Genomic DNA, 11,637 nt, shown 5'->3' with positions numbered 1-11,637 from the left:
TCCATAAACTATTGATTACGCAATCAAGAATGGAAGAACTGTGAGCATAAAGGCTTCATAAGTAAACGAAGCATTGCCGCTATACATCGTGTCCTTTTCCTTGAATTTCTCGGTTAGTCCCTACACCATCAAACCAAACATTTATCGGTCTGGAATGATTAATTGCATGGTAATATATGTTCAAAAGACTCTCAATCATTTGATAATGAATATCCAAATACCCTGTAGATGTCATGCTCGAACCCAAAACCCCTTGAGATAACAACCATCTTCTAGGTCGCTTGGTTCGTGCATGACCCATCAAGTTAAATGAAGAGAGGGTAAACTATGCATTTAGTACCTAACTATCAGTTTTGATCCATTTTTATACCTAAACTTTCATTTTTTTCAAAATCATACATAATGTTTAGTTTTTATTTTATTTTATTTTAGTACCCGTTGTTAAAAAATTAACACGTTTAGTACCTAAACTATAAGTTTTAGTTCGTTTTAGTACTTAAATTTTTATTTTTTTCAAAACCTAATGTTAAATTTTAAACAAGGGTACTAGAAAGAAACAAAAAAAGAATTTTAAGTATTATTTTGAAAAAATTAAAATTTTAAGTATTAAAATGGACCAAAACCGATAATTTAAGTATTAAACAAGCAATTTACCCATCAAGAGATTTAAGTAGGAAAAGAGCTTACTTTAACTGTAAGGCAGCACCTGCAATAAAGAAGGAAGAAAAAAAGATAATTAGTTGATGTTATATACATAAAATTGGACATGTTTTTATGGTACGAGTAATTGGATTCAACAAGATAGACAGCAGTCGTACTCGATGAAATTGTCATATTCAATGGCCTTGGATTTGCCTCCGGTTTTATCAAACTTTGAGACGAGCAAATCCAACACAACCGGAGAAACTGAAAACCCGAGACTCAAGAGTGCTTCTCTCAGCTCATTGGCATCGATTTTGCCACTCCTGTCCCTATCGAATCTCTCAAAGATGGCCTGCACCACCAAACCCATTTTTTAACTGAATAAACCCATAAATGCAATCAAGTTAATCAAACGTAGTTCAATGTCACAAAACAGTATTCACATCTTATCGTTTTTCAATGTCATTGCAAACATAAAAACATAATTATCTTTAGCATGTTCAGACACGGCATCTACAATTTAGTACTGGTATGTAATCAATCACTTTCTAAAAAAATGCAAGGGGTGGAAGTTACCCTCCAGTTCTGAAGACTATAGAACACTGAACTGAACTCTTTCGGACCTGCATTCGGAAATTTTCATGGAAAACAACTAGTTAAATTATTGATAAAACTAAGCGTTAGTTTAATTCAACAGTAAAATTTAAAAATAATGCAATTGCGTTACTATATTCCAATGTGCATTTTCCTTTTATAATTCCTAATTTCTGGAAAATTAACCTAATAATTCAATCGCAATTGGGGACGAAAGGCGGCGAAAGAATACAGATGAAAGCAGGAGGAGAATGTAACTGACCGATCTTTCTGGTGTTAGTGTTAGTGAAGAGATACATTAGCAAATGAACGGTTCTCAAACTGAAGCTCTGATTATACGAAGAAAGCGCTCTCTGCAACTCCTTATCGTCGATAAACCCACTCCCATCTTGATCGGCCATTTGAAAGCAGGACACGATGTTAGGATCTGTTCCCGGCGGAAATGCCGACGGCATCAGAGCTGCAAACGGGCTCGCATAACCTCCCATGGGAGGATAGTTTCCGCCGTGTACTGGAGGAGCGCCACCGACGCCGTGTGCTCCGAGCTTGTCCTTTTTTGGCTTCTCTCCCGGAGGGGCAGAGTAGGGAGCAGAAGGTGCGCCGTATGGTGCAGCACCGTATGGAGCGCCGTACGGTAGAGGAGGTGGCAGCGCTCCGGCTGTGTATGGAGCGGCTGTGTAGGGCTGAGATGGCGGAGCACCGTAGCCGTAGCCGGCGGGGTGTTGAGGGTATCCACCGGACATGATTATAAAACTTTTCTGGGCAGAAGGCTTTTGAGTATAGTTTGTTGATTTTGATTCTACGTAATGATATTATTTATAGAGCTATAGTTAGTTTAAATGGGCTTAATTTTGTACATTATTGCAAGATTGCCATTCCTTGAATTAATTGTTAAGTTTTAATACACTTTTAGGTGTCTAAATTATACAACAAATTGACTTTTGACGCTTAACGAATTCTTCGTTAAAAATAAGTGTATAATGTTTGCAACGTTAAATTTTAGATTTATGGACCGTAACGACTAATAAATTTGACCGTTATCCAACTCGTGTTATGTATATAAAATTTTAAAAAAATATATTTAGAAAAAAATATATTATAATTAAAAAATAAAAAAAAACTCTAAATTCCATTAACGATCGATCATCGTTGGTCTGTAGCCGTTGATAGTATTAGAATCATCTCACCGTCACGATCAAAATTCAGTCCTCCACCTATCGTGAAACTGCATCGATCGTTGTGAAAAGCATCGTGAAGGGTCATCGATTTTTTAAGTTTTCCTTCATTGTGTTTTGACGATTCTGACAGCTACAATCAATTGTATATTGCACGACCGTCACTATTGAGTTCTCACCCTGTTTCGATCAAAACCCAGCTAGTGATGACCTTTCGTCATCGTTAGAGATATGAGGATAGGAGAGAGAGGGACGATGCGAGTGGTTTGATTTATTTTGAATTTTTTCTTTTTCTTAAACATAATATTTTAATTATTATATAAATAAAAATAATAAAAATATAACGATAGACACCTAAAATTATACTAAATAAAATGTTAAACACTTATTTTAACGAAAATTTCTTTAAATACTAAAAATTAAAGGCGTAGTTTATACTCCTAAAAATGTATCATCCCTTCAAGTTTTTGACTTTTTGTATTTTATCGAAAAGAAACGGTTCCATGTTCCGGCCCCTGTATGAACAACAGCAAGTGGATTTATTTATTTATTTTTGTAGTAAATAGGGAAATTATTAGAGTTAGGATTTGAATATTCTTAATTCTTTTGTATAAATCTCAATTTTATAATATTTTATAATGTCTAAATTTTCATAATATCTTAGATATTAAATTTTAAAAAAATCCCATGTATTTAGATAAGTTTAAAGTTATAATATCTAAATTGTTCTAGTAATAATAATACAAATAGGTTAAGATACAATTAATAATATTTTAATTTAAATATTCATAATATATATTTTTTAAATAATTTGATCTAATATCTATAATCACTCAAAAATATTTAAATCGTTGAATGTTTAAGAATGTTTGCATGGTTGAGCTTCGCAGGTAATAACAATATTTTTTGTATATATTGTAGCAAAAACTTATTAATTAAAATAAATTAAATTAATAATATTCGAAATAATTTAAATTCTAATTTTTAAATATTTTATCATTTCAGATTTATCCAAATGCATTATTCGTTTATTTGCAAAACGAAAAGAAATTATAAAATAAACCTAGATTTTATCTTCTCTTTTCATTTTAGAAGTCAAATTTCATTTTTCTATGCACAGCTTCGTGAGTGAGTTGCTGAATTATCACAGAATAGCGTCAGGTCAATTGGCTAGATCGAAATTTTTAAAAAAACTTTCAGGTTCGGATCAGGTCGGGTTTAAGTTTAGGATAAAAATACTCTATTTGACCTAATTTAACTAAAAAAATAACGTCAGCTTACCTTATATAGTTAGGAATAATTGCAATAATAATCTTTTATATATTATTTTTTCAATTAGATCCCTATTTTTATTGACCAAAAATATTATTTTTATAAATATATTTATTTCGAGTTGGAGTCGGGTTCGGGTCGAATGAAATCACCCATAAACTCAAGTCAAATCAAATTTCAAGTTGACCAAAAATCTAATCTACCCAACTCATGCCCATCCTTAATCCCAACTTTAAAAGCAACTCAATAACCAAATATATAATGAAACTTTTAAAAGCAATTTAATATCAAATATATAAAGAAATATGAGGAAATAGATATGAGTAGTTTGATTAACCGATCAAATATGTTTTTCTATTATAAACAATTTAATATGAATGTGACAAATTGTATTATTCGAATTTAATTTTTTTTAAAGAAAATAGAAGTCGCTAGTTTTATTGAAAAGAAAATAAAAAAAATACAATGATAATTTATAACTATAAGTGTAAACTAAACACATAATTATGATATTTCCTATAAATATTAACACGAAACTAGCGATCATATAGAGACTATACAAGGAAAAAGTTAAAAATTCATCCAAAATACTTGAAATAAGAGATGCTAATAGATCCGATTGCATCAACAAACGAATCAACAGGGGGTCAAACAACTGAAAGACCATCGACAACCGTAAATCAGAGCCGAGTGCCGTGAGAAAAATATTTTTGAACACAAACTGCATATCCAGATTCATCCGATGGTCCAAAGTAATGCAGATTAGAATGATAATAAATATGCGAAATTTTGATCAATCGAGACGATGTCAAATCCAACCTTAAAAAAAAGTAAATAAAAAAACAGTCAAACGACCAATAGAAAAGATTGAAAACGTACTAAAAGGTAGAAGAAATCATTTCATAAAAGTAAAAAAAAAAAATCATGCCATGAAGACATAATTATTAAAAATTACAAAACAAAAGAAGAATAAAGATACAATATAAAATAGATGAAAAACAAAGAATATTGACAATCAACAATCAATACTAAAATTAATACCACCGTGATTAACAAAATTAAAGAAAGAAAAAAAAATCAAGGACACATATAAAAAGTGAAAATCCTAGAATATAATTTAGATTTTTTTTTTCATATCCGAATTTAAATATTTTTAAATATATATTATATCTAAAATTCATATATTGATATAGTGGTCCTCACGCGTATACTTGCTAGAGGCAAAGAATTTGCAATTCGATAGTATTTTAAAAGTTGACCTTTAAATGTGAGTCAATGAGCGAAACACTTGACCATTCGCAAAGCCAACTATCAACGTGGGACAGCAAACCATTCCAACCATAATTTGACCATTAGCAAAGTCAATGAGCGATTTTTCTTTCATGCAAACCGGATTGCGCCCATATAATTCGATTTTTCTAAATCCGCCAACTATAATTTTTTGAATTAGTAATTGGTATCTGATCTATTAATTAATTAATCTATATTAGATTTTGTAAAGACCCATTATAGGGACGATCCTCCCAACATAGTTTATAAGTGTAGACACCCATTTTCGTCCAAAATTTATTTAGTATATATAATAATATAATATAATTTTTGAAAATATTTTTGAAAAACGTATAACATATAATTTTTAGAAATCGGTTTTTGAAAATATATATAATATAGTTTTGAAAATACGATTTAAAAACATATATTATATAATTTTGAAAACACATTTTTTAAAACGTATATTATATAGTTTTGAAAAACAGTTTTTGAAAACATATATTATATAGTTTTGAAAACACATTTTGAAAACGTATATTATATAGTTTTTTAAAAACGGTTTTGAAAACATATAGTATATAGCTTTTAAAATAATTTTAAAAACATATAATAAATTTTTTAAAATAATTTTGAAAATGTATAATATATAGTTTTTTAAAAACGATTTTGAAAATGTATAATATATATTTTTTATTTTTAGTATTATATAATTTTTATTATATATTATTATTTATTATTTATATTATTACTTATTTTATTTAATTTTATTTTTAAACAGGTCCAATGAGTCCAAAGTTTCAAAGTTCAGGTCCAAAAAGGAAGCCCAACCGAACCTGCAAGCTTGACCTAACAAGCAGACCTGGTGGGAGGCATAGCGTGCAAAGAAAGATCCATTAGGGTTTTGGTATATAGTCCCAACGCTGCATGGCATACAACCATTAGATCGAGCAGTGATCAACGGTTTAGATCACATAATAATTAGGGTTTTGAAGCCCTAAGCATTTCATCACATGCGAAGCCGCACAAGAGCTGTTGGATATGGGCACTTGATCCAATGGTCAGAATTCGTCGGGAGCAACTAGTAACGGCGCGTTAGAATCACGTGTAGGCGAAGGGAACAACGCACACTACTACGCGCTGAATCGTACCCCAATCGTAACAGAATCTGAGTAAACAAACCAATATGCCCCATGATTTCAATAGCATGCAAACTGAACCCTAAAGAACAAGCAAGAAAACAAACAAGATTCATTTTCAGCGGCAAATCACGATAAAACAAAAAAAATCGAAATGACGTGGGAAACAAATCCCTCGTCAACAATGAAATCCCAAGGATCTCGGGATCAATAGGAGAGGAACTTAACCCCAAATCACCTATAAAATTCTACGAACAAGAAGATGAAAGTGCATTAGTTTTTGGAGTTAGTTTTCGAAGAGGAAACCTATAAAAGATCGAGACAACAAGAGGGGCTACTTAGCTTTGTGAGGTCAGGAGACGAACGACCACCATAACTCGAGGTACCGTCGGTAAAAAAGTGAGGAAGCCAAACGATTCCAGTTTAGATCTATGTCGTTTGGGATTCTTTTAGAGGATTTGTGTTTCATATTAGGGTTTAGGGTGTTGATGAGAGCATTTTGATCCGGGGGCGGGGTCGTGGCTGGTGAGTGGTCGGTCGTTGGCTAGTTGAAATTTCGGGAGAGAGGGTTGAAAACTTTTTTTTTTGGGAGAAAAGATTTGTTTTTGTGCAACTGAGGATGAAATGATTTTTTTAGATTTTTGGGCTATTTATAGGGAGTACCATATTGTAATTATGAAATAGTTTAATTATTTCTGCAGTCCCCCTAATATTTTATTTTTTTCTCTTGTAGCTCATTTTAGCTTCAATTTGATCCATGAATTTCAATTTATTCGAATTTAGTCCTTTAAGTTTTTTTATTTTATTTTTTCTACTTTTTTTATTCTATTATTTTTTATTTACTTCCAACATTTAACATTTCTTTCTTTCTTTTTTTTTTCTTTTTTTAAAAAAGTAATATTTTTTTACTCTCTTTATTATTTATTTATCTATTTCCTTTAAAATTTAAATTTTCTTCATTTTCTATTTTTTCTATTATTCTTTCTTTTAACATGATTTTATTTTTTTAAACCTTTTTTTAAATTTTTTTAAAACCTTTTTTTTAATATTTATTTATTTTATTTTACAATCTAACATCCTTTTGACTTTTAAGGGCAATTTTAGTCGATCAAAGGTAAGTGATTCGAATCGAATCCTTGAATTTTAACTTAACTTGTAATTTTCGCAATTAAGGCAACCTAGAAATTAAAATGGTATCGAAAGGGCAGTTCAAGGGTGCTAATCCTTCCTTGATTGTAACCGACTCCCGAATCCGACACATTTATGGTAAAACGCAGATCAGGTAAGATTGTGTCCGATCAACCAATTTTTATTTTACAAAAAAAAAACAAATGATCGGTGGCGTCTCTAACATTTTTATTTAAGTCGAAACCCAATTCTGAGCTCACCCGAAGGACGATTACGACAATAAGGATTCTACAATAAAAGCAATAAGGACAAAATAAGAAAGAATTGATGTAGTTTGTATACTCCTCAATCCAATTCTACACAAAACAACAGAGATACAAAAGCAAAATAGATCAATGGTGTAATGAGACACCAATATTGACAATCTTCTACACATCTTGCGACACATGATATTATTTTCTCATCTTCTTACGACTTCCAACAAAAACAACAGAGATACAATGGTTATTAGTAATTATAATATATTGTATAAATGGCCTCTTTTCTGTTATCACTGTCAAAGACATATTTCCATTATTCCAATAATAATTAAGATAATCTGAATTCTTAAAATTAAAGTCAACCTCTTGAAAGAAAGTAAAAGTTGACAAATGTAAAGCTCTATTGTTCAAAAAATTGATGTAGTTTGCATATTTCTCAATCCAATTCTCAGTGTGCTTATCCAATCTATATAATATGTAAAAAGCGTCATAATTGTCTGGAACTCGGGGAATAGACGGTGGAAACCAAATTGCTTCAACACTCTATCAAAAAATTAAAACTAAACAAAAGCAAAATGGATCAATGGTGTTACGAGACACCAATATTGACAATCTTCTACACATCTTGCGACACACATGATATTATTTTCCCATCTTCCTACGACCTCCAACAAAAACAACAGAGATACGATGGTTATTAGTAATTATAATATATTGTATAAATGGCCTCTTTTTTGTTATCACTGTCAAAGACATATTTCCATTATTCCAATAATAATTAAGATAATCTGAATTTTTAAAATTAAAGTCAACCTCTTGAAAGAAAGTAAAAGTTGACAAATGTAAAGCTCTATTGTTCAAAAAATTGATGTAGTTTGCATATTTCTCAATCCAATTCTCAGTGTGCTTATCCAATCTATATATTATAATATGTAAAAAGCGTCATAATTGTCTGGAACTCAGGGAATAGACGGTGGAAACCAAATTGCTTCAACACTCTATCAAAAAATTAAAACTAAACAAAAGCAAAATGGATCAATGGTGTAACGACACAACAATATTGACAATCTTCTACACATCTTGCGACACACATGATATTATTTTCCCATCTTCGTACGACCTCCAATAAATTTTAAAACAAAATTATATAGTATAGTATATAATTATAAATAAATAAAGGGATATAAAATTCAATTAAATAAATAAATAAATAAGAAGTTAGAATTTCATCAAAATTATATACCTCGTATTTGTATTTAATGTCAATCTTCAATCTAAACTCTTTTAGATAATTATGCACCAACTATGTTCTTTCCACTTTATGCCTCCATCTGTTATTTCAAACTAAAAATTGTTAATTATTTTTAATCGGAATATTACCTTTCAGTGAGAGGAAAATCAATCACAGTTCAATTAATTGGTATTAAAAATGGAAGTCTATGTCAAGCCCACGATTGTAGTAACATCAGATATTCACCGATTTTTATAGTATTTGTATTATTTACTATTAATGACGTCTTACACATCTCGCGATATAAGAACGTCAAAATCACCGATCTCCAACTATATTAACAAATATTCTCATATTTTAGAACAAAAGATATTATGTGTGAACTAGATTACGATATTCATCTGGTATCAAAATTTCCTAAATCAACCGTAGTATATATGCTCAAGTTGCATATAAAATTTCTTGTTCAGCACTATTATCATCGAATTTAAATTCGTTTTCTAATCATGATAACTGAAAACTTCACCCTTTTAAATTTGATTTTACGACGTCTTCCCAAGGTACTCATTGTAATTTCATCCACATCATAATCATTTTTTTTGCACCATTGACATCCCATTTATTAAGATCCCAAGTTGCATGGCCACTCCCTTTAGAGTGATCGTGCATTCTCTGCACGTAATATGAAGTGTATGCTTTTCTGATCTCAACCATTCAATCAATACACTGACCAAAACTGGGGACCAACTTATACTCTTGAATAAATGTTACATTATAAAGTCTCACCTCTTGCAAGTTATGAACAATACAAGGGCGTGACTTATCACAAACATTGATTCAATGACGAATGACTCACTGTTTGTCCTTCCGCAATTAATTAATTCATGAAATAAATCAATCAATTGTAAAATGAACTTTTTGACATTTCATAATTCATTCTCAAATAAAATATATTATTAATAATAACACCAGTAGAAATATGTTGTTCATCTAGTCTTAGCAATCGATTTTGTGCTACCATAATATGTAAAAAAAAAATAAATATTATTTAAATTGAATGATAATTAATTCAACTAGTAAAGAAAACCTAATCTATATATATTAATTTGAACAAAAATAATTCAATCTACAAAATAAAAAAAGAATCACTACAGCAAAATGGGTATATAGCGGCATTTTTAGCGGCGTTTTTAGAATAAACGCCGCTAAAGATTGTACATTAGCGGCATTTGTATAAAAAACGCCGCCAAAGAATGTACTTTAGTGGAGTTTGTAAAAAAACGTCGCTAAAGACTATACTTTAGTGGCATTTTTAGACAAACGCTACTATAGACTCGTACTTTAGTGGCGTTTTTAGACAAACGCCGCTATAGACTCGTACTTTAGTGGCGTTTTTGTACAAACACCGCTATAGACTCGTACTTTAGTGGCGTTTTTAAACAAACGCCGCTATAGACTCGTACTTTAGTGGCATTTTTATACAAACGCCGCTAAAGACTCGTACTTTAATGGCGTTTGTGTTTACAAACGCCGCTAAAGACTTGTATTTTAGTGGCGTTTGTAATAGACTCGTCCTTTAGTGGTGTTTATATACAAGCGCCGCTAAAGACTTGTACGTTAACACTGCAAATTTACAATTTTTAAATCCCGACCCCCTTTTAACCTTTTTCATTTTTCATATTTCACCTATTTTTTCATTCCCACCAGAAGTTAAACATAAACCCCTAATCGAAGCATTTCTCTCTAGAAATTTTCAATTTCTTTCTCTTTGTTTCAGTCATTAATAACAAGAAATTTCCCTCACCGTTAGTCTTGGAGCAAAGCTCCCATCCTCATCTGATAGCCATAGAGCCATTGAAAACCAAATCGGTAACCGTTCTAACATAAAAAGGGTTCCCTATTTCGATTAATTCGCAAAGCAAGGAAGCCCCCGTTTCAATCACAAAAAGGTAAGCACACTCTTTTATCTTATTCTTGGATCAACACAATCAATTTGCTTCATAATCCCAATTTGCTTCATAATCCCAATTTGCTTCATAAAATTAATTAAATCCCGTATTTACAATCCCATTTCTCTTGGTATTAAAATTCAATTTGCTTCATAATCCCAATTGCTCTCAATCTTAAATTCCAGTTCTTAACAAACCTAAGTTCAGTTTTCGCCTTAGGTTTACATTCGGCTATAGCTTCATGTTGATCCCAAATTCCAATTTTTAAATACCATACTGAAATAATTCTTCCGAACCATTATTTCACGAATTATTTTTCCCAATACCATTATCTAAAATAATTTGCCCACACAAAGGTAAGTTCTCATCAATTAATTGCAGTTTTATTCATTTAATCTGAACACACACTCACAGAGGTAAGTTCCCACCAATTAATTGCAGTTTTATTCATTTAATCCGATTTTACGGTATCCAGTTCTACTCGATTCGTTCGTCCTACTGATTTTACATTTATCTTTTTCGATATATTTAAAAATTTTTCATTTATTTGTTTTTGATCGATTCTTAATATAAGAAGTATTTTATTATTTAAGTTTCTTTGTTAGAAATGTTGCCTGGTTCTGGGATTCGGTTTGGCCAATGATAAATTGAAGGAAGATGAATAAAAAGAAACTTTAACTTTAAATTTTAACTATAATCTGAACCATTTCTAACCATTCAAGTTCAATGATCTGTCACTTAGCTTTTTTAATTTAGTTAGGTGAGGCAGAATTTAACTATCTATTCTGAACACAACTTTGGTTTTGTGATTTTACAATGACGTGATTAATATATATTGGTAGATTGTACGAAGATTAACGGTGTGTTTTAAATAATCAAAAAAGTGGTGGAGAGAATGAAGCCTGACATGTCTAACTAATTTTCAAGTTTCTAGATAATTTTCTGGAGTGGTTGAGACTGGAAATCTCGTCTTTTGTT

At 30.8% G+C, this 11,637-nt stretch overlaps 1 protein-coding gene across 1 annotated transcript; it reads right to left on the bottom strand.

Moving 5' to 3' along the window:
- LOC120200364 (probable calcium-binding protein CML49) lies at positions 1-2,012 on the bottom strand. The gene is made up of 5 exons (XM_039201231.1): positions 1,499-2,012; positions 1,219-1,265; positions 819-994; positions 688-706; positions 1-120 (listed from the first exon to the last, which is right to left on the bottom strand). The coding sequence occupies exons 1-5, from the start codon at positions 1,977-1,979 to the stop codon at positions 16-18; spliced, it is 828 nt and encodes a 275-aa protein (XP_039057162.1). The 5' UTR covers positions 1,980-2,012; the 3' UTR covers positions 1-15.
- Between the last annotated feature and the right edge of the window lie 9,625 nt (positions 2,013-11,637).

Source organism: Hibiscus syriacus, unplaced genomic scaffold (genome assembly GCF_006381635.1).
Source record: "Hibiscus syriacus cultivar Baekdansim isolate YM2019G1 unplaced genomic scaffold, ASM638163v2 tig00005939_pilon, whole genome shotgun sequence".
Taxonomy (NCBI): domain Eukaryota; kingdom Viridiplantae; phylum Streptophyta; class Magnoliopsida; order Malvales; family Malvaceae; genus Hibiscus; species Hibiscus syriacus.
Note: the sequence above shows the minus strand (reverse complement) of the source record. Positions and strands in the feature narration are given on the sequence as shown.

What these genes read in the sequence shown, in the direction of transcription:
- LOC120200364 (XM_039201231.1), bottom strand. Translation starts at nt 1,979, where the DNA reads ATGTCCGGTGGATACCCTCAACACCCCGCCGGCTACGGCTACGGTGCT. An exon ending in CACTAACACCAGAAAGATCG is followed by an intron (nt 1,266 to 1,498) that starts GTCAGTTACATT and finishes TTCCGAATGCAG; the next exon opens with GTCCGAAAGAGTTCAGTTCA. An exon ending in ATAGTCTTCAGAACTGGAGG is followed by an intron (nt 995 to 1,218) that starts GTAACTTCCACC and finishes TTGGTGGTGCAG; the next exon opens with GCCATCTTTGAGAGATTCGA.